The sequence below is a fragment of the Leishmania mexicana genome, chromosome 8 (genome assembly GCF_000234665.1).
Source record: "Leishmania mexicana MHOM/GT/2001/U1103 complete genome, chromosome 8".
NCBI lineage: Eukaryota > Euglenozoa > Kinetoplastea > Trypanosomatida > Trypanosomatidae > Leishmania > Leishmania mexicana.
This window is the reverse complement of record NC_018312.1, coordinates 1,180,319-1,202,744: the sequence shown is the minus strand read 5'-3', so window position 1 is coordinate 1,202,744 and position 22,426 is coordinate 1,180,319. Positions and strand designations below refer to the sequence as shown.

Below are 22,426 nucleotides of genomic sequence, written 5' to 3'. Positions count from 1 at the left end.
AAGAAGAACCGCACTCAGGGGAAAAATACGAACAGATGATGGTAATTCAAACATAGTACATCATATGCTCGGCGGGCGTAGCAGCCGCAGCACAGGCGCACACACAGACGCAGACACTTGCACAGGAGCAGGAGACGGCGCACAAGTGGTGGTCTCATGGCGACTAGAGCAGATTCTCAGCGCGTAAGAGCACGTATTCGAAATCTTGAAAGGATAGCTGATCCCCCTCCTCCTGGACCGGTATCTTCGACAGCAGCTGCGGCCCCATGCTGCCTTTGCAGATGCACATGTCGCGCTGGATCTCACCCAGTCGCCGGAAGGAGAGGGGCTGGCCAAAGCCTTCCCATGAAAGGATAAAGTGCCGCATGTCTTTCCAGCTAACGTGCCCCGTCCCGGTCGTATCAAGTTGGCGGAAGAGGGTGAGGTGATGCGGAGGCGCGAACACGGCACCGACGAGCACCGGCACCACCGACAACACATGGCAGGCTTCCACCTCAGTCAAGGGCACTGGTGCCGTGGCGACGGCAACTTGATATCGACCACTGCCGAGGGCGGCCATGACGACGGCCTGCTGTGGCCGCTGCGCGACTTCCACGATGACTTGATCCCGCACCGTGCACGGCTCCCTGCCGCGCTCGCGCGCGCACTGGTGCCGTGGTCGTTGTCGGCCCTGGGCAGCACCCTCGTCCCCAGCGTGGAGCATGTGCACGTCATTGTGAAGAACACCCTTGTCGATGCCGCCGTCGGCGTCGTAGTGAATGGTGTAGGTGACATCAAAGCTGACTGCCAGCACAGTTCCCATGTGAAGTACCTCTGAGCACCCCAGGCGGCGAGCGACAACGCGCGTGCCTACACGAAGGGGTGGAACGGGTTCATGCAGCGCGAGGGTAGGAGGGAGCTGCAGCTCCGCTAGTGTACATAACACCTCCCGCGACTCCTCAGTAGCGGCAACCATCACCGGCGATGGCACGTCATCGGCATCTGCGTGCCCACCAAGCGGCACAAATTCTGCAGCCAGCGGCGAGGAGTACGTCGGTGTTTCCTCCAGGGGAGGTCGAGGGGCAGGGTAAGGGTCCTTCGCCGCTGGCGCGATGGCTGTCGGGAGCTCTGGCAAAGAAGGTGCGGTACCCAACGGCACCGCGTGCATGCCGCGCTGACGTGTGCGTGAGAGCGGCCTACTCACCCCAAGCTGGGGTGAAGTCAAGCCCCCAGACACTACCAATGCACTCGCGCGCTGCACTACGGAGGTAGAGCAGGGATTGCTCGGGCGGTGTCTGCCCCACCCCTGCCGCGCAGTGGCCTGACAGAAGAACTTCTTCGTCGCTTGCTGCGCACGTTCACTGCGGCTTTCGTGTCGGATGCGGCGGAGCCACGAAGGGTCGATGGTCCCAGTGGCAGGACAGTCGTGGTGGTAGGAGCACTGTGGCAAGCACCGTGCCCGCTCAAGGTACAGTGGCTGCGGCTGCTGTGGTGGGTAGGGCACGAGACGATACTGGCCGTCCTTTGTCACCCCAGACACCAGGCCGAGGTTTGTATGACGTCCCACCACGCCAAACACCTCCGAGGGGCGATGCAGCCCAAATGGTACAATGTTTAAGTAATGGAATACGCGCTGCGTGACCCTGGGGTTCACGGGGGTGCATACGTAGAAGAAGCCAGGGTCGACGACAGGATGCTCTCGTTCCGCCTGCTGCCCCGCATTCCGCGGCAGTGTGCGAGCTGAGGGAATACTAGCCATACCCATATTTAGGCGTGGCCCCGCCACGTTCGCCGAGAGAATCGCCTCGGCATCTCCGCACTCGTACGCCTCCACTGCAGCAGCGTCGACAACTACGTTGCCTTGGAGGGAACTGCTCAAGGCTCGTCTATGCACCACGACGTCGACAACTACGCCTGCGTCTGAAACAGCGCTAGCCAACATGACGCTCGCTCTAGTCAGCCAGTCGTCGCGCACTTGCCCCTCTAACTGGGAGTGGGTGGGCGTGGAAGACACTCTTTCCTTCGCCGGCGTGAGAGGAGGAGAGATGAGAGGAGGTGGTGGAGGTGGAGGGACGGGAGAGTGACACGGAGGCCATGAAGCGAGCCAGGAAAGTTGCCCCAGCCCATCCGACAACGGGCCGGTGCGCGTTTGTGGTCGTGCCGCGTGCGCGGAGAGGGGGCGCACACCGGCAGGAGCAGAGCGCGTCTGTTCTATGCAAGAGCACAGATCCGCGTATATGCCTGCGCCTGTGTGCACTCACGAGAGAGTGTGCGGGGGCCACCCGTCCCTCCCGCCTCCTCGCTCGCCGGGTGCAGACATGAACGGCGCCGAATCGGTGCGGGGCCTACTCTGAGGACACGGACACTAGAAATAACGCGAGACAGAAGGCGAGAAGGGGGCCGTCCATGACGTCACTGAGGGTGTGGGTGGGGGCACTGCTCAAAGTGCACGGCTACTAGAAACAACACTGGCAGGCAGCATGAACATCTCGCTTGCACTGGACGAGTAGAAGATGGCACGGCCGTGCACCCCCTCCTCCCCCTCCCCCCCACACACACACCGCGACCTCGTCCCACCGCTATGTGCCGAGGGGGATGAGGAGGAGGAGGGGGACGTGCAACAATGGATGAGAAGGGACACGTATACACACGCACGCACGCACAGACAGGTATGTATGCAGTGCCTCTCCCTCTCCACCCCCACCTTACTGCCCAAACGTACTGTGCAGTCCCGTGCGGCACGGCACGCGAAACAAAGAGATATTGAACAGAAAGATGGCGAGGAACAGGGCGGAACATCGGCGTCCACTCTCCTTGTGCTTATCAGCTCTTATGCGACTGGGGTAGAACGAGCACGGCTGCAACTGCCTAGTCATACGCCGAGATGTATGTACAACGGGTGTGGGGAGCAGGAAGGGCGGATGTGTAACTCATTATCCATCCATCTTTGATAGGTGGTCGGGGGCGGGGGGTGGGGGAGGGGAGGGTAGAAAACTGTGCCCTCTCCTCAGAGAGATGCCACGCCCCCACTTGGCTTCACGCAGGACACTGGATCTAGGAGCGCAAACGCCAATCGTACAATGAGAAAAGACACAAGACGCACATCAGCCAAAACACGAAAGGCTACAACGAACACGCAGGCCACAACACCGTCCAGAGAGCGACACGCGCAGCCACAGACATACGTTTGACAGAGCGACGCACATGCCCGACCACGTTTGCTCTTGTTGGCGGTCAGCCTGTGCCGGGCAGCGCCTCGGCTTGTGTGCACCCACACGCAAGTTCACAGACAAGCATGTGCGTGCGCGTGTAGTCTCTATAAGCGGGAGGGCATCCCATCCCCGCTCCCGCCTCCCTTTGCCGTTTTCATCGCTCCTTCTCCCGGGCGGCTTCGCAGCGTCCCACAACGGTACAATGCGGGGAAAGGGGTGAGGGCTCCGTTCACAAGCGGAGCTGCGCCAAGGCCGACGTAAAGAGAGAGCGGAATGACCAACGATGAGCCCCACTTCCATTTGCGCCGTGCACATGTGTCGTGTCCTCGGTGAGCGGGTGAGCGGGCGAGCGGCGAGGTCGTGAGAGGAAGGACAGGAGGGAGGGAGAGGGGGAGGAGGGCAGGGAGCAGATGCCCCCCCTCGCCGCCGCCATAAAAGAAAAAACAGAAGCGACACACGTACATCGGACAGGCGCGGGACGCGGCGGAAGTGCCGAAAGAGAAGAGGACAGAAGCGAGGAAAAAAAAGAAAAGAGAGACAGATGACGGACGGAGGGCCATTCCACCTAGAGAACCTCCCCTGCCGTGCTGTCGTCAGACGGCCCCATCTGGCCTCTCCGTCCGCCGCACCACTAGCCTTCCTTCGCATGGAAGGCATATCTAAAACGCAAGGGCATTCAACGCAACCACACATACACACAGAGAAAAAAAAGAAAAGGTAACGGAGGAAGAGTTCGAACAGAAACAACTGGGTGGTGACATCCATCACCAAGACGCGCGTGCACATGCGCATCGGTACAAGCAGAATTCTACAGCCGTGGCGACCACGGACAAAGATGCGGCATGAAGCTCTCGAGAAGGAAAGGAAAAGAGAGACAGACAGGCACACACACATCAGGAAACCGCTGCTCGACTTGGAAAGACGACGCACCGATGAGCGTCACCGTGCTGCCATACGCATACAAATCGAAGAGAGGGACACTAGAATAGGACACACACACGCACATCGTCACGCTCTCGCACACCCACACGGGCATGAGGAAGAACATGGAGTTATGGGTATGGACTCGAGGGTCTGCGAGAGAGTCCGTAAGAGAGAGGGAGAGGGATGAGGCACCAAGGACGGAAATCGCACGTACACAGACGCCTGCCCGTGCGACGCTCAGAAATTGAGGCGACTGTTCTGTCTCGCGAAGGGACTCGCCTGCGCTGCTCTCCCAGTCCTGCGGGGTGCAGTGGCAGCGGCAGAGGCAGAGGCAGCCGCCGCACGGCGGTTCAGCGTTGCCACGTGCAAGGGAGCCTTTTCCTTCACAGTGGTGGCTCCGACAAGCGGGCGACATCGCTGCCCGCTTGTCTGCCCAATCCCAGGCTCGACAACACCCGCTTTCTCCGACTCTGCATGTGCGCTGCCCGTATAGCTGCTGTAGCCGGCCGTCCCGCCGCTGGCATTGGAGTCGTGGCTGCTACGCGGCTTTGGGCTACTGGCAACCGATGACAGCACCGGCCTCAATACGCTGTGCGATCCGCCGCCATTGACTGCAACTGGCGTCGCAGCCGTCGAGACACTCGCAATGATGTACCGACGGGGGGTGCGTGGCGTTACAGCGGCGCCGTTGGCGGCACCAGTCGCCGACGGAGTGCGGTGCAGCCCGCTTCCAACAGCCTTGCGTCGCGTCGCACCGACTAGCGTTGGCGCTGGGTCGACTGTCCGCCGCACTACCCCACCAGAGCGATATGCAGACTCGCGCAGAACGTTGCTGTGCTGACGCTCAAAGTTACGCGTCCCCGTGCCGGTGCGAGAGAACGCCGTTGACGTTGGGAAGCGTCTGCGGCCCATCGTTGGCGTCGTCGTGCGCGCAGCAGTAGGGGTGCCCCGCACTGGAGAGGTACCCACAACACGGTGGTAGATGCTCGGTGCTCCCCTTCCCCTTCCGCACACGGCTGCAGACGACGCCAGGAAAGTCGGCACAGGACGGCAACGAGGTCCTTCATAAATGCGGCCGCGCGAGAACTGGTATAGGTCCGTGCCGGTGGCCGTACGCCCGAAAGTCCGAGGGGCGTGGCGAGACGGCGCGCCGCCCCGGGACGCGGTGGCGGAGCTGGTACGGGCAAAACCGATGTTGGTCGTCACGGAACGCGTGAGACCCGAAACGTATTGTCTTCGGCCAAATGGCGCCGAGCCGTCACTTCGAAGGCACACATTCGATGTGGTGCGCTTCAGCGGTGACAAGGACGAGAGAGTTCGTTTGAGAGGAGAGGAGTACAAGGACGAAGCGCCGGCGGCAGCAGGTGGTATCCCGTAGCCCAAGTGCGTGCGCTCCAAAACGGCAGTGCGTTGCGGTGCGGCACGCGCTGCCGCACCATAGCCCGCGCCAATGCCCGTGAGCTTTACCGAATCGGTGCGCTGCAGGCGTCCGCAGCCCGCGCCGCCTCCGGTGAGATGACCACGTTCGGCGGGTGTGCTGGCCAGGGCGTGCGCGGTGGTGCTGTTCGTCCGCGCAAAGGAGGGGCCGTAGCCGTGTGAGGAAGCGGTGCGCGTCAGATGCGCGAAGGAGGAGTTCGTTCGAGCCAGCGCCCCGTTACGTGAGGGCATCCGCTGCAGCGCGTTGTTGCGAGAGGCGGTGCGCTGCGGCGGCGCTACGGTGCGAGAGTGCTGCCGCACCAGCCGCTGGCGGCCATCGCTGCCGAGCGCACGGCCTGCGGTACGCGTGGCCAGCGGCGCATTCTGGCGCCGCAGCTGCCCGTTCGCCGGGCCTGCTGGTTTTCCGTGAGAACCGAACTGGGTCGGCAGGTCGTACATATATGGAGACTCGTGCATCTGTCCGCTGCGCCGTGCGTTTCCTGCCGCGCTGGTCTTAGCGCTGCTCTCACCGTAGAGATGGGGGGCCTGGATCTCTTGCAGGCTTCCTCGCGTGGTACGGCGGCGACTGGAGCTGCGGCGGTGAAGCGTGACGCGCGCGCTCGACATGTCCAGCACTCGAGTAGGGGTGAACTCGCTCAGTCCACTTGTGCGGCGTGCGCCACGAAAGCCCGATGAGCCGCCGCCGCCAGTCGACAAAGGAGTCTGCGGCTGCACGCCACGTGGCGTGTGCAGTCCTTCGTTGGCTTTGCCGCCGGTGGTCGCGAGGCGGTCGACACACCGCCCGCCGCCAAGCTCGATCACACCACCGCTATCCTCGTCACTGTTCTCTGTTTCGGGCGATACCGTCACCAACACGTTCGAGTCGCGTGGCAGGTGTGTGTCACCGGCACTCATGCCGACGTGTTCGTCCAAGAACTGCCCAAAGGTAGGAAAGCGCGGTGCCGGACTAGCACTGCGGCCTGACCCGCTAGAGGTGGGGCTCACGCTGTGGCCCAGGCGGCAGGGTTCCTGGGGAGGAGTCATCCTCCTCCACGACGCCTCAGGCGCAAGAGCGGCGGTCGCTGGCAGAACGACACTCTCGCCCTCCGTCGGCGTTGTGGTGCAGTTGGTGCTCGCCAGTTGCGGCTGCAGCGCTTCGCGCTGAAATGCGGCATGTCCGCTCGGACGCGCGTGCGGCGACGGCGCCTCCGACTCCACTACGACTGCCCGTAAAGTCGAGCCGACTGACGACACGTGGGGTGTTCCAACGCTGTAGATGTTGGCTACAGCGGTGCAGCGATCTTCCAGCAGTGAAAAGCGCGCACCGCCATCCGGGAGCAACGACAAGGGCTCGTCATTGTTCTCCGCCTCTGTGCCCGGGTCGCATGGTGTCCGCCATGTCGACTCGGGCGAGTACTCCACGACACCGACGGCCTCCTCGATGCGGCGCAGCACTTCAGAGCCGCGGACGCCGCGCTCGACCGCAGGGGAGTTTTCCTTAATCGCGTCTTCTGCTCCAGCCCCGGTGCCGGCATCGAAGGCGAGTGCCGCGTCCGAGTGCGACTGACGCACCGAGCGCAGCAGTGATGCGCGCTTGGGGTGCGTACACGACGACGGTCGGCGTACGTTGCTGAAGCTCGCGGGCACCTGACTGAGGCGGACACTGCTGCGTTCGCCGGACAGGCGCGAGCTCGTCCATGTTCTAGGGGTTGGGCAGGCGGGCGGCGTCTGCGAAGCCGGCCGCGAGCTGGATGGCGGGCCGCTGCCAGCGTGACCGTCACTCGCACGTCCCGCGAGCGTGATCGAAAGGCGCGGCGTCGGCGAGTGATACTGCTGCAACGTAAATCGGAACATCGACCGCATCAGCCGCTGCCCACGTGGATCGCAGTATTCCACAATCCTTGTTACCAGCATGGGCCCCGCTCGCGTCCTCTCCAGGAGCCACATCATCGACTTGAAGCCGCTGCAGACGCAGCACACCCACGGCGGGAAGCCCGCCGCCGGCTCGCGACACTGTGGACATGTAGGATACTGACAGCGGTAGCACTGGTACGCCGCCTCCGTTTCGTCGTCAGATTCTAGAGCAGAGAAGCGCTTTGAGCACCGCTGACAAGGATACTGCGCGACTCCGCTCCCATTCGGACGAGCTGCGCTATCACGGAGTTGGGCGGAGGGGCGGGGAAGCACCGATGACTCCGTCACCTGGTCGGACTGTCTCGCCTCCTCTTCACCATGGAAGAGCACCGAGAACCCCTTTTTGTTCTTGAACATGGACAGCATGACTAGAAGGGGTGCAACGCCTTCTTGCTGTTTCGAGGGGGAGAGAGGGACACACGGAGCGCCGCAGAACAAGCCGCTGACCCTTGAGCACACGCACGCTTGTCTACGTCGGTGCGCAGGTGGCAGAGGGCCAACGAGTAAACCGTGCAGTACACCACGTAACAGAGAGCGAAGCGAAGTGGAGCAGACGCAAACGGCGCCGGAGGCGAGGCAGGAGATGCGCGGAGCGAACGCTTTCCGTCTGTAACACGACAACGCGCAGCACGCGACAAGCCAAGGGAGAGAAGTCGGTAACGGCGATCTAAGGCCACGAAGGAAACAAACTAAGCTGCGCAGTCAATCACACGACAACCAAAAACGAAGAAAGCGCTGAAGGTGCCGGCAAGGGCACGAAGGGTCTAGAAGACGGATGGTGGGAGGGAAGCAGAGACTTTGGTAGACCACACGACTGCCACCAGGACTCTCTCGGCTTTGCTTCGCTTCGCTTCCGAGCGCCTATGGAGAGAAAAAAACGGTAACAGAGGTGGCGCGGGGGAGGGGGAGGGAGGGGTAGCAGAGCCGGGAGAGAGCCAATGGACGTTGGTAGTGGATGCACACACACACGAGAGAGCACAGGTGACGTGCGCTGTGTTTCTCGTCTGCAGTGCTGGTGTCACGGGCAATACGTCGTGCCCCGCACGCGTCTAAAGGTGGCACTACGTTCTCCGAGGGGACACTATTTGCGTCCACGCGCAGGAGACAAAGGATGGAAGTGAAGCGAGCGTAGCGCGATAGAGATGGCGGAGGAGGAGGAGGGGGAGGGGGAGAGGGTGTCAGAAGGAGAGCGAGGGCCCAGACAGCGGGGAAGGGGCGGCGAAAGTCATTCATGCTGAGCCCCATGTGTTGTGAAAAGAAGTGTCACCACTTCCCTGGGGGGATTCTACCACACACGCCGCAAGCGCGGTTGGTGCGTCTGTTGCCGCGGCACAGAACCCTCACGGCAGTGACTCACCAAAGTCAACGCGGTCGCCTCCAACGAGGTCGCCGTCTCCTCCGGGGAGGTGGGGGAAGGGGAGGGGGTGGGGCTCATAAGGCGGCGCAGGACGAGGAGATGCGCAGCGGGGCGTTTCTTGTCGAGGCGCACGTCTTTTCGTTTTCGGGGGGAGGTTAGCGAGAGAAAGGGAAGAGGGGCTCTGGGGAACCGCCAACGCCTCTTGCACCCACCGCCATGCGGGACTGCCGCGTGCCCACTGCCAACATCACAGCACCAGCGCCATACAAACACAGAGAGTTTACGCCAAGCCAGCCGGCACCACCGCAACAGAAAACAGAAAAAGCCCCAACAGAGGTGCACCGCGCTGCCGGCGTCGCGTGTCACATGAATGGCAGCCACGACATCCATCGAGTCCACCGTGGAACCACTCATGAGGGGGTGACGGTGGTGTGGAGACAAACGGATAGGGACTAGAACCATGTGCCCCACATCAGGGATCGACGGCCAAAACAGTTGCCAGGGCGGACGCCGAGACGCTCTGCAAGCCCCATCAGATAATTCTGCGGCGGGCGATACGGCTCTGCCGGGGTAAGCCTCGCCCTCTCCGCCGTACGCCGCGGCACCTGCAGCACCGGTGTCCACGACTCCGCCTTGCCAGGCGAGGCTGCGTTGAAGGCGTCCAAACTGGCGAGGGACGGGCGGTGCTGGTAGAACTTCTCAAACGGCTGCGTCAGCTCGTTCGCCGGACGATTGGGGCGGAAGAAGTAGAAGAGCGAAAAACAGCCCTCCTGCGACGCGGTGGTGACGCCATCAAGGGTGGAGCCGGCCGATGTGTTCGTGAGTACACCATCAAAGTGCATAGCGAGGCAGAGGAGTCGCAAGTCAGCTGACGTGCACATGTCCACCCGCCGAATCGGCGCCAGGTTATGGTGGATGCGGCCGTAGTACTGCAACGAGGTCGGATCGGCGATCCGGTATGCCGTGAAGCCTGACGGGTTCTCGTGAGCGGCCTGGCCACCTAGAAGGTATACGACACCGGGCATCACGCGCAGCCGCTCCGCCTCCGACACGATGAGGTGCGACGCCAACGTCAAGTGTGGCACATCTGTCACCGCAGCGAGGGTCAGAAGTTGCTCGTAGTTTGGGGCGAGGTGCATGTGCAGCTTCGTGCTGTCATGATTCACCACCTCCCATGGGAGCTTGTTGTAAGACACGAGCGAGGGATACTTAAGATTGGCGCGGAAGCTGCGCGCCAAGGCACAACTGGTTCCACGGAGCATCATGGGTGAGCCTATGCGACCGAAGAAGCGCACTGACGACCGGTCTAGTAGACGTAACTAGCACAAGCGCACACACGTGCACACGTGCGCGCTCTCCAATGCCTCCCTGCTGCACCGTGCGGGGTGCGACGCCGGACTGTGGCGTTTTAGGAAAGCCCCAAAAGAGTGAGATGGGAGAAGAGAGGAGATCAGTTTCGGGAAGAGCGCCGTTGTGTGTGTGTGTGTGTGTGTGTCAGGCGAAGGAGGGGGGGCAAACGCACACCTCAACATGCGGACGCAACGGAAGAAGCAGTAGACGGCCCAGCTAGAAAGAACGGGCTGCAGTGCGGGACAGAGGGAGAGCCTCAGCCTAGACACCGAAGCGCATCGCCTCCCTCGGTGGGTTATTTTCTCTGCGCGTCGCTGAGAATGGTGCGCCGTAAAACGAGTCGCACACGAGGTTGTCTTTTGTTTTGTTGGTTTCGTGGAGGGAGTGCAGAAGAGCCCAGGATCGTCGGCCCCGGCAGCCGAGGGCCGCCATGGCCTGCTGACTGAGGCTTACACCATCGCCGTCACCGTCATCGCCGTTGTCTGCTCCTCAACGGATCCCGCATACGTCTTCCGTTTTGGGGCACCATCGGCGAACACAACCAGCGGGAAACCTAAACAACCAAGAGAGGGGGAGGGGACAGAGTGGACGGAGAAAGAGGTGTCAGTGGACCTCCATAACTGACCAGTCAAGCGCATGAACAGACACTGCGGCACCGCGAGACGCGAAACCAGAGGAAAGGGGGAAGAGTATGAGCAACCGCGGGAGACCGTGATTAGGATGGGGTGAGGAACGAAAAATAGAATTAGTGGACTCCGCGTGTCCGCTCTCTGCGAAAGCGCAAATGTTAGGGGGCTGCTCGACCCCGACCATCTCACGAGCCCCATCGCGTCCGGCGAGGCAGCCGTGGGGAAGCCCGTATAGCCATTATTAACAGCTCCCCACCCTCCCCCTCCCCCCTTACACACACGAAGCGACCGGAGCACCGCCCCTGCCTCGCACTCGAGCCATACCCGCCTCGTAGGTCGTCCCACAGCCGCTGCCAGTCATGCCAGTCGCCACACCTCGTGCATCCCCCTCGGTGTGACACCCCGGCTCCCCACACCAGCAGTGGGCACTGTGAGGCGGCCTGGTGAGATGCGTTCGAGTCGCGCTGACACTCTGCCCATCACATGGGTGACACAGACGCGTGTTCACGGCCGCAGCTCGCTCCGACGCACAACGCCATCCAGGGGACCCTGGCCGTCAACATCCGCGGCGATACATCGCTCTGACGTTTGCTGAGTCGCAGGCGCTTGGCCCTGTCGCCATCACCAGAAGCGGCTCGGCCATTTGGCAGGGAGGGGGTGGGGCTCTGCTTAGCCTTCCTCCACAGAGAGTGGGGATGTGCTGGTCCCTGAGGTGCCACGCAGTGAGGGGTGTGAGCCCCGTCATCAAGGGGCGCGAAAAGAGAGAGCAGAGAACGAAGCGGAAAGCAGCGTCCACGGTCACAAGGGTCTGTCGGTGCGCAGGTACGTGGACAGCCTCGTGTGTATGTGTGCGCCGCCTCATCATCGCACTACCCAACAGCCACCTGGAGTGATGAGCCAGTCGAAGGAAGGAATCTATGCGTGGGTCTGCTTTGGAGGGGGGGACTAAGAATGACGAAAAAGATGCTGAGGGAGAAAGCGGGGGGGGGAGCACGTTCTGTGTGCCTATGTGAGGCGTTGCGCGCATGACCTCTTCCACCCAACCCCACCTCCTCGCCCCGCCCCCGACTATGCGCAGATCTAAAGGGGTGCGAAACAGAAAAACAACAATAGAGAAACAACGATGATGGCCAGCGACGAAGGGCTGGCCAGCGCTGACTTCATCGTAGGGATGAGGGAACGCCCGAGTCCCCACTAGCATCATCGCCGCTTGAATACTTCACTTCTGACGGCGGCGAGGACGATGAAGACGACGGCGGGTCGCAGGCACCGGAGAGGATGTCCTCGATGCGTTGCATGGAAGGGCTTTGAAGTCGCGGACTGAGAGCGCACCGGCTGCCGGATCGTCTCGCTGCCGCCGCAGCAGCGCGCTCTCGCTCACGCCGGCGGCGCGTCAGCAGGTCAATGACGGCCCGGTGTCGCTTAAGCGCGTCTCGCAGCTGCAGAATAGTCTTCCGCAGCGTGTTGCTCTCGTCCTGCACGTCATCCAGCTCGGCGCGCACATCGCGCAGGTGTAGCGTCTGACGGTCTAGTTGGTTGCGCAACAACTCCTCCTGCGATACCGATTTGGCCACCGCCTCTGCTTGCCTCAGCTTGGCCTCCATCTCATTCAGTTCTGCGGTAAGTCTGCTGTTCTCTGCGGCAAGCTGATCGAAGTACTTACCCAGCTCCATGTTCGCCGCCCTTTCGCGCTCTACCTCATCGCCCAGCCGTGTGGCTTGTCCTTGCACCTCCTCCACACGCAGCTTTAGCGTCCTGTTCTCCTGCGAGACTTGGTCAAGGAGAGTGAGGGTGTCCATCATGTCCTTCCGATACGTCTCCGAGACAGCACTCGACGGTGGCAGTGCCGCTGACATAGTAGTGGTTGACTCCTTCACAGTGATTTCACGCTCCAGCGTGGCCCCCGCTGCGGCATCGTTCAGGAGATCTGCCATCACATCCTCCTCCGTCGCTGTCATCTCTGCCAGAAGGTTGGCGATGCGCGTGCACATGTGTCGTTTCTCGGTAGCGGTGCACTTATCGACATCACCGGTCTCCGTGTTGAGGGAGCGCAGCAGTTGCAGCAGCCCCTCCGTCACGCGGATCGCTGAGGGCGGTGTGCTAGCGGCTGCTTCTCCAGCGACGGTCCCGGCGCACGCCCCCCGCCGGCCAGGTGCGCGGGCGTCCTCAAAAGCTTGGATGCGCTGCAGTGCGTTTTGTCGCCGCTCCACAAGGTAGATAATCCACTTCAGTAGCTGTGCGGCCCACAAGGGACTCGTCGGGGCATGCCCCAACTCAGCCGCTCTCGGAGCAAGAAGAGGGGACAGCGAAGGGTTCTGCGATCGATCGCGTCGGTGAGTCTCAACCGCCTGTGGACGTTGCTTCTCAGGGGTGTCCGCCAGCGAGCTCGTCACCTCCACAGATGGCAGGGGTGCGATGGGAGCCGCGTAATCACCCCGAACTCCGTGTGCTGGTGTAGCTCCGGCTTCGCTATGTTGGCAAGACGCCACGCTTTGCTGCCCCCGAAGGCCCTCCTCCTCTTCGTTCAACAGGCTGGCAAGATCGTCCACCTCCTGCATCAGCTGCGCGTACGTTGTTGAATGCGCAGGAGCCGCTGCAGTCACACCCACACCCACCCTTTCTGAAACCACAGATGGCGATGGTGGCGACTCCTCCGGGGAGGATAAGGTCGATGCAGGCGCACGAGCTACCGGGAGTGTCACCGGCTGCCTTTCCTGGCGAACGGCAGGCGCCAGGGCGCCGGTGGCATCAACGTCCGCGACGGGTGAAGGCAGGATGTGCGAAGGGGCAACCGCACTGCTCGGCGGCGGTGCCACCCGCCGAGGGCAAGAGGAAGCGTTCAGCAGTGCCAGAAGGGACTGACACTCCTGCTGAAAAGCGCACAAGTTCGGCGCTGCCTGCGAGACAGAGACCACATCAGACTGGACTTCTACCTCCGTTCCGTCCACCACCAGCGTCTGGGCGCGGGAGTGAGAAGGGAGTTGATGCGTCAAGGGCATAGTGGACAGATCTCGGATGCTAGCAATGTCGTTGTAGTAGGGCTGAGCGGCGGGCACGGAGGGAGACACACCGCCGCGTAGCCCTGACGCCATCTTCAATGCACCAGGTGGGGCGTAGAGCGGGGCGTTGATACGAGTGAGGTGAGGGGTACCAGAGAACAACTCACCCGACTGCACTCGAGAGACCGTCCCGACGTCTGGTGCAGGACACCCGGCCCAGCTGTTGGCCGTTGCAGAGGGCGTGTTCATCCGCTGGAGCGCAGGCGAGGGCGTCGGGTGCTGACGGGCCACATCCGTTCTCACAGCAGCACGAAGTAGCGAGAGATCCGCATCCACCGACGATCCATTCTCCTTCACAGGCGCCACGGAAAGGGGAGAGTAGGTGGGGTAGCTCAGCGCTGAGTACGGAGTGGAGTACTGCGGCGATGTCATCTTGACTGGCAAGGCAGCGAATGGCGTGTTGTACCGCTTGCGTCTGGCGCTGTGTGAGAGAACGCTCGATTAGATGACAGGCGTCTTCGCCCGTGTTGAACAGAAGAGGAAGAAGACTAGCACTCGGGACGAAGCATAAACCAGACCGCAAATCCATCCATAGCACCGCATGAGTGGTCAAGCCGCTTACCCGCAGGCGAAAGAAGATCAACGCACGGAGAAACGGGGGGGGGGGCGGCGGCATCAGAGTGCGACAGCAGATCGAAAAGGGAATAAAAGGGAGACTACAGGGTGCACAATAAAAGGACAAATCAAGAACGCGACAAGCGCAGCGGCTCCCTGAGTCGAGGACACGCCGAGCCGCAGAGCATAGAGCAGCGTCAAAAGCCGCACGCGCTCGGTAAAGCGCGCTGCAAGCAGGGTTTGGAGGCGTCAGGACGGAGGTGGGCGAGGCCTTTGTCTCGCATCTTCCTCACTGCGCCTGTACCCTCAACCTTTCCCATCCCCCTCACTTGCATTCTGCACTCCGCTGGTGAGGTTATCGCACTGCTGCGACACTCAGCCAAAGATGAAGGGACGCAAGGGCGGTGGCCTCTGCGGTAGCCGCTAAGTGACTGCACCCCATGCCTTTCTAGCTGCTGCTAGTTTTGTTGAGTACTGACAAGCAAAGAGCCTACCATGACCAAGCATGAAAGACGCACATACACACGCGCGCAGCAACGTCCCGGTACACACCTGTTTACACCAGGGCACACTCGCCGACACCATATGCGCAGACAGAAGGAAGCAGCGCACCCAGGCACGCCCGCATTCCGTTCTAGGAGAGCAGTCCAGAGTAGCAGTCTGGGGTGGAGAGGGATGCGCGTCGATTCACATGTGAGCGTTCGTGCTTCGTGTGTGTGCGTGGGTCATGTTGAGCGCTGTGCAGAACACAGACGGCGGGAGGCGAAGAGGAGAACGGGATCAGAAAAAGAAAAAAACAACAAAGGAACGCTTAAGAAATACGAAACGTTGCGACATAACGTGACGCGCAGAGAGAGGGGGAGGGAAGGGGCGGGGGGTCACGCAGGCAGCGTCACCACTGCCTCCTTGCTAGCAGGCGCTGCCACTCCCTGTGTTTGCACTGCACCATCAGCATCAGGCGCTGCGGACTCACCGCCCGTTGGAGTCGTGACGTGGTCGCTGAATCCCGCCATGTCTTGCACGAAGCTGCTCGAAATACTCTGGTGCTCCGTCATGATCTTCTTCAGCTTCGGACCAGTTGCGTACTTGATCTGCTTGCCTGCTGCTGGATGGAGCTGGAGAAGCAGCTGCTGGAACTGCCCCGACTTGATGCCGTGCAGTACGTCCTCGCGGCAGGTGAAGAAGACAAAGCATAGCATCGTCTTCTCCGTGCTGGGACTGCGAAGCAGGCTCACGGCGTCACTGGCGTCCTTGTACGCGTGTGTGTCGCCGTCTTTGGCTGCAGGCTGCGCGTCTACACCGTCGCTTTGCTTCCTCGGCGCCACCCCAACATCAAACGCCGCCAGAGGGTCCGCGGCGTCACTGTCGCCGGTGGACGGAGCCGCCGGCCAAGACGCAGAAAATTGCGCTTCGCGTTGCGCTGTCACTCGACTGCCATCACCACAGTTGCCAACCGTGCCACCGTCGCCAACGTTACCAGCCCCGCCGCCGGCCACGACGTAGGTGACGACATGTCGCACCATGCCGATGCGCTTCTCGAATAGCTCCCGTACGTGCGACTGCGACGTTTCCGCACTCAGGTTGCGCATGAACCAGCACAGCTCGCTGTACCGCCTCGTGCGCTCTTCGAAGGAGAGGCTCTCCTGCAGCTTCCGCAACTCCTCCATGAAGCCGATGTTCGGCTCCGCGCAGGGCCGACGCCCACCGACATACTTCATCGCCTCTGCCACGGACCAGCCGTTCGTATAGATGAGGTACGCTAACACGATCGTCGCGGAGCGGCTGCGACCTTTTTGACAGTGCACCAGCACCGCCGGCCGCGTAGAGCTCTCACCTCTTGCGTAGCGATAGTAGCGCCCGCGGATGCTGTTGATAAGGTCGCGCGTGGGCTGAAAGAGTGCCGCAATATCAGCTGTGGCAGAGTCGTCCACTTTGAAGGTGAAGATCTGCACCTTCTTATCCACCGACCAGTACTCCTCTTGAGAGACGTTGATGATGTAGCGGATTTGGTGCCTCGCCAAGAAAGCGGCATCCTGCGCGTCCTTCACGCTTCCCAGATACAAAAACTCGAGGATTTGGGTCGCCGGCGCGTCCTCGCAGCGCGAGCCGCGCCGGTGCACATGGCCAGACCGCAGAGGCGAGAGAGACCCGCGCGATGGACACGGTGACGGGTCCAATGCGCGCAGGTCCACCACCTGTGAGCCGGCTGTCGCTGCGGAAGCGCCGCCACCCATGCTGTTCGCCAGCATGAAGAGCGCATTTTGCGGCCTCCCTTTTTTCTTCTTTCTCGTACGATGAATCGAGTCCGTGGCAGAATCTTCTGCACTACAAGAGGGCCGCTCTGCGGGCGAGGGAGCGGGGGAGGTGGAAAGGCCGCGCTGCGTGCTCGCATCGCCGCCACCACTACCGGTGCGGTCAGGGAAGTCACTGAAGTTAAGCCCGCCATGGAACGAGTTTGGAGGCAGCTTGGGCGTCGAGCGCGGCGAGCTTGTCTCGCGCACACTCACACCGGCAGCACTACCGCCGCCACCAGAGCGCTGCATGCAAGTCACGCGTATTCTACAAAAGCCAGCAGAGCGAAGAACGCAACGAAAACAAGGTGAAGGTGAATCACTTGTCCGGGCTATCCTTCACACACGCACGTACGCCAACGGGCGGAAAACGTGGCGATGGGGGAGGGGAGAGGGAGCGGAGGGAAGGGGAGGGGGGGGGTGACGGGAGCGAAGAGAGCGCAACGCAAAGAAGCAGAGTAGATATGGAGACCGAAAAGAGAGAGCGGAATGGGCGCGGACGATCCGCACACGCAGACAGGCACACAATAGTCCGGAAACTACAAGATGCGATTAGGCGCGAAGAAGAGAGGAGAAGCGAGAGGGGGCGTTGGCGAAGAAGAGTCGGTGACTGGCGCACGAGATCGCGACAGGCAACGCCTGGACGGCGCGGCGGCCAAGAGTGATCCGGGTGAGTAACACCCTCCGCGAAAGTGTTCAAGGAGCACGGAAAGCAAAAGCGGAAGAAAAGAAGTAGAAGAAGGGCGAGGTGCGTCTCCCTCCCGCGTTGATCACCGCGGACCTTTGACTCTACAACTAGCCGAGAAGGAGGAGGAGGAGGGGGGGGGCGCCTCGTTCGCAGGCGTCCCCTCCTCCGATGACGAGGTTTGCGTCGTATAGAAGTCGCTCGAGTTTGGATGCGCTGCTACACAACCGCCAACACCAACGGACAACTGATAAGGCAGAGCAGGAGGGAGGGGAAGAGAGAGAGGGGCGGGTGATGATGAGCAAAGAAAAAAAATGGTGAAAGAGAATGCCGTACACACCTGTGGACGATGGTCAGACGGTCGCCAAGGTCGGTGACGCGGAAAAGGAGGAAGGTGGAGAGTATGCTACACTAGCCATGGAGGCATAGCTGCCTCGCAGAATGTAAGGAGGAAGGGGCGGAGGGATGCCAGGTGCGACAGAGACCACGGGGTAGAGGAGCCAACCGCAAAGGCCGACGAAAGGCGGAAAGAAAGGAGGGCGAAGAGCGACCACAGAAATGGCGCGTAGGGTGATGCGAGCAAGTGTAGAAACATTCACAGAGACAGCGAGTAACGCACCATGGTTACGGGCAGGGCAAAGCCGGGTGCGCCAACACCGCATCCGCACACGTGCTTCTGCTGATCCATACGGAGATGGTGGTGGTGGTGGTGGTGAAAGGGGTGGGGACGCATCTCAGAGTGCAGTGGGTCGGGTCATCACACGCCATACTGCCGTCACCACCACCACCGTTGGCAGCGCCGCTCCTCGTCTCAGGAGAAGTGCCACATCCACAGTACAAATGCGCACCGCTTGACGCGGCCCGGCCGTCGCACCTTCATTCATTTCGTTGCAGCGAAGCTAGCGGGGGAGGAGGGGGGAGTTGTAGCTGGATCCCTCTGCGTATATATGTGCGTGGGGCAACGGGGTGGGGAGACTCTAGCACCGCAAAGACATCGTCACATGTGCAAGAGAGTCAGACATGCAAACCATGGGCACTGAGTAGAAAAGGGAGCGCAACGCACGTACGTTTGCGCACATACACACACAGAGAGAGATCAGTACTCATCGTCACACAGTTCGATGGCCAGACCAGCCGCACCGTCGAGTGTGCACAGAGCAACACCAGAAACATCATGGCCCGCCTTTTTTCCAAGTCCCTCCCCCGCTGCTTTGGTCCCGACGCCAGAGATTGTTAGTGTACACCCACCAGCTCCGCCAGCTTCACGATGAGAGCCTCGCTTAGTACAGGATAGTGACATCGCACCGTAACCAGAATCCCTTTGGAACCGCCCACTTCCTGCTCCTGCAGAAGCACCGCCACATGCGTGTGTGTCAGCTCCGACTTGCGGCCGTGCAGGAGGCCGTACATGGAGAGCGCATCCTTAAACACGTCAATCGGGGACAGGCGCAGCTGTGGCATGGCAGCCATAGCCCCAGTCATAATCGCTGTCTTGCTGCATGGCACAAAGGCCGTGGCGATCGGGGCTGCGGCGAGGGCCTTGCCGACAACATCCTCGAGGTACTCGTGAGACGTGAGCACGGAGCCCGGCAGCACGGGCTTCGTGAAGTAGACATACTCTAGCGGTAGTTTCAGCGCTGCCTGGTGATGCTTCCGTTCTGCAATCCAGGTGAGGTTCAGCGACAGCGGCGCGTCCGCAAAGGACGGGGGAAGGTGACTCAGCCGCGCAACAATCGGCACCCGCACTGTCGCCAACCCCTTCAGCTTCTCGGCCACTGTCACGGAAGTGCCACCACTCGCGTCCTCCGGCATCTCCGACTTCACCGCCTCGAGGCGCAGCGTAACGTCTCCGGCGGCAAATGCGGCCGTCGGCATGGCCGTCAGGCCCACGTCGCGAACAACGCTGCTACTCGTGGCGTTCACACACTCAACCGTGCAGCTGAGGTGGAAGCCGTCCCTGCGCACCTTGCAGCTTGTCACCGTCACGTACAACCCCAGCGGACGCTCGTTGTACAGGGTGACGGGGACCGCCTCAGAGGCGTGAGACGCCGTCATCGCATCCGCGTATAAGTCGTTGCGGCCCTTGCCCTTGTGCTGCTGCTGCTGAAGGAGCTGAGCGTAGGACAGTGTCTCCGGTAGGCGTTCATCGGCGCGGAGGGCGCGAGTAACGTCAATACCGCGCAGCTTGCGCGTCGCCTCGTCCTCCTCGGGTGAGTTTGACCGGCGCGATTGCGCTGCCTTCTTTTCCTCGTAGTCTGCCGGCTTTGACAGTTCGCGGTTGATCCTGAAGACCTTCTGCGGACGATGGGGGCGCGTGTGTTGGCGCTGTCGAGACTCCGCGCCAGCATGGGAGCCTAGGCCGCCAGCGCTGCCAATCTGCTGCGCAGAGCGGAGCGGCGGCGACGGGGCGCCAAAGTCCCCGGAGGCGACCACGCTCGCATCTGCTGAGTCACGCAGGTAGTAAGGGTCCATCTCCTCTCGTCGCGCCTGCTCTGAGCGGCGGTGCTGTTCGATACGGTACTCCAAGTTGAAATTAGCACCCAAATCATCATCCCCACTATCGCCAAGACCACCGTAGCCACCCAGCGCAGCACCATCGCTGCCGTCGTCCTCGTCACTGCCGCTCAACACCATGAGCATCGCCACGTTCTCGCAGAAAGGGGCATCCAGATCCACGTCATCTGGCAACTCGATCGCATCCTGCGCCCCGGTGGCCACTGGGGGGAGGACCGCCTCGTACAGCTTTGGTCCCACCTCGGGATGCTCCATAACTTGATACTGGACCAGATGCGCGCGCTCCAGCACACTTGGGAAAGCGCTATGACAGAAGCGTCGTAGACCACGATGAGCTCGCGCAGCGGCACCTCTGCCGTCGCCCGCGGCGGCGCTGTCGTGCGCCTCGCTCGCCTCATCGTCCTCCGGCAACAACACTGTGCATATGAGCTCCGCCAGCGACGGGACTATCCGCTGCTCTCCCTCGTCGGCGGCGCGGCACTCCTCTTCACCATTGCACAGCTGAACGTGACGAGCGCACGGCTGATACACAAACGCGGCGATCTTCCCCACCGCCGCCACACAAGCCAGCTGCACCTCCGCGGGCAGCAGTGTGATGGGCTCGGCGAGAAGAGCCCGGCACGCCTCCGCAATGTCGGGAATCCAATGCGGATACTCGCCGCAGATGAAGGCGGCGGCGCAGAGGATGCGCCACTGCGTGGAGTGCTGCCGGTCGCAGCCGAGCAAGCGCACATGTGTCAGCAGCGGGACCATCTCCTCCACGCCGGCCCGCCGCACACCGTTCACGCGCGACAAAATGCAGACCAGCTCCTGCTCCATGAAGCTGCCCTGAGTGTACACCGTCAGCTCCACCACGCACAGGTCGAGCAGCACGCTAAGGTACCACTCAAAGTCCTGGATCCACTCGTAGTCGTTCGTCTGCGCCGTTTCGATAATCGTTCGAATGACAGCATTAGACCACTCCTCGTCCGGTGGGGTGTGCACGCAGCGGGCAAGCATTTCATTGATGTGCGAGATCACCGTCTTGCGCGTGGTCAGGTCTCGCAAAAGGTGCAAAGCCTTGAGTCGGATGGTACTGTCTGGGTCGTCCAAGCACCTCAGCACCACCTCCCTCTGATCCGCCAGCAGCTTTCGGTTCTCAGAGGAGGCGACCAGCAGGGAGAGTGCCTCCAGCCCGAGGAACTTCAAGTTCGGATCCGCATCCTCGACAAAACCACGAATCTTCTCCGCCGCCAACTTTTTCAGCGATGCCACTTGACTCATTCCGTTCGCAACGGCCAGGAGGCACTCGTACTGCACCGACTTGGCGCCGGTGGTGTTGATCAGGTTTGCGATAGGCTCCACAAGCTTCTTCCCCAGTCGCGGCTCGAGCGGCGCGAAGTAACCGAAGACCTTCACAATCTTGATCAGTGTCCAGTTGCTGTGCACGGAGGACAGAAGGGAGTAGAAAGGAACGGCCAAGCCTAGAAAATTGGCTGGGTTGCGCCGCGCCAACTCGCACAGCACACACACGACGGCGCCGCGCACGGCAGGGTCGGTGTCCGCCTTTTCGTTGCTGTCTTCGAGCTTCTCCTTCAGTCGGCCGTATGTCACGCGCAGCGACTCAGGGTAGCTCAGAAAGACGCGGTAGAGGCTGAGCGTCGCCTTCTTGCGCACGTACGCACGAGGGTGCCCCAGCAGGTTGACGACGTCCGCCACAACGTCTTGCGCCATGTCAGGGGTGCAGATTGATGCGATGCAGTACAAGGCAAGCCCAACCTCAAATTGGTTGCTACTGCTCAAATCGCGCTTCAAAGACGCCGTCATGAGAGGAATGACGTCAGTGTCCTCGGTAAAGGTGAGGCAGGCAGCCAGGTAAGCAATGCGCTTGTGCAGAAAAATGGGACTCGCCATCATCTCCACGACGCGGAAGTCGGCGTACTGCGAGCTATACCCAAGCATGTGAAAATAAGTCGCCTTCTGAATCGCCACCATTTTGACGCGCGGATCGGCGACGTTCACCTCATTCTTCGTGTCCGCGATGTGCCTATCCACCGCCTCCTCCTCTGTTCCTCCCGGAACGCTGCGGAGGTTGCGCACCACCGCCGCCAGAGAATACTGCGTGAAAGCGGCGAGCGACATGCGTAGAGGTGTGGCCAGGGAACGACGCGAACAACACGAAGAGCGAAAAATGAAACGACAACCAGCATAGGCGAGTGTGAGCGCGGCACGGAGATGACACCACTCACGATACCAGACTGAATATCCACCGTCTACCCCCTATCTGGCTCTCACCAGCGCCGGTTTCGCGGCGACTCAGAGTCCGTGCAGCCACAAACACACACACACACACACACAACAAGGCAGAGAGAAAACAGTGGCCAAGCCACGGCAACCACAACCCACAATCGACCCGCTTGTGGTGAGCACCCTATGCGCTCAAAAGCCGCTTGCTCTCCTCACGTCTCTGTTGTTGTCGTTTGCTTGCTTGCCAGCCGAGCCGCTTCTTCGTGCCCGCACACCGACGTGATTGATGAGGGAGGTCGTTTGACGCTCGCAAAG

The 22,426-nt window shown here is 61.5% G+C and overlaps 6 protein-coding genes across 6 annotated transcripts; all 6 read right to left on the bottom strand.

The window, feature by feature from the left end:
* Window positions 1–163: 163 nt before the first annotated feature.
* LMXM_08_0135 lies at window positions 164–1,921 on the bottom strand (the record flags this gene model as incomplete). The annotated part of the gene is made up of 1 exon (XM_003872527.1): window positions 164–1,921. One exon carries the CDS (start codon window positions 1,919–1,921, stop codon window positions 164–166), a length of 1,758 nt encoding a protein of 585 aa, XP_003872576.1.
* A 2,431-nt stretch (window positions 1,922–4,352) lies between these two features.
* On the bottom strand, window positions 4,353–7,811 carry LMXM_08_0130 (conserved hypothetical protein; the record flags this gene model as incomplete). Its single annotated transcript, XM_003872526.1, has 1 exon — window positions 4,353–7,811. One exon carries the CDS (start codon window positions 7,809–7,811, stop codon window positions 4,353–4,355), a length of 3,459 nt encoding a protein of 1,152 aa, XP_003872575.1.
* Window positions 7,812–9,254: 1,443 nt separating this feature from the next.
* On the bottom strand, window positions 9,255–10,067 carry LMXM_08_0120 (conserved hypothetical protein; the record flags this gene model as incomplete). Its single annotated transcript, XM_003872525.1, has 1 exon — window positions 9,255–10,067. One exon carries the CDS (start codon window positions 10,065–10,067, stop codon window positions 9,255–9,257), a length of 813 nt encoding a protein of 270 aa, XP_003872574.1.
* A 1,874-nt stretch (window positions 10,068–11,941) lies between these two features.
* Window positions 11,942–13,873, bottom strand: LMXM_08_0110 (hypothetical protein, unknown function; the record flags this gene model as incomplete). Its single annotated transcript, XM_003872524.1, has 1 exon — window positions 11,942–13,873. One exon carries the CDS (start codon window positions 13,871–13,873, stop codon window positions 11,942–11,944), a length of 1,932 nt encoding a protein of 643 aa, XP_003872573.1.
* A 1,400-nt stretch (window positions 13,874–15,273) lies between these two features.
* Window positions 15,274–16,629, bottom strand: LMXM_08_0100 (putative dual-specificity protein phosphatase; the record flags this gene model as incomplete). The annotated part of the gene is made up of 1 exon (XM_003872523.1): window positions 15,274–16,629. One exon carries the CDS (start codon window positions 16,627–16,629, stop codon window positions 15,274–15,276), a length of 1,356 nt encoding a protein of 451 aa, XP_003872572.1.
* Window positions 16,630–18,604: 1,975 nt separating this feature from the next.
* LMXM_08_0090 (adaptor complex protein (AP) 3 delta subunit 1,putative) lies at window positions 18,605–22,006 on the bottom strand (the record flags this gene model as incomplete). Its single annotated transcript, XM_003872522.1, has 1 exon — window positions 18,605–22,006. The coding sequence occupies one exon, from the start codon at window positions 22,004–22,006 to the stop codon at window positions 18,605–18,607; it is 3,402 nt and encodes a 1,133-aa protein (XP_003872571.1).
* Between the last annotated feature and the right edge of the window lie 420 nt (window positions 22,007–22,426).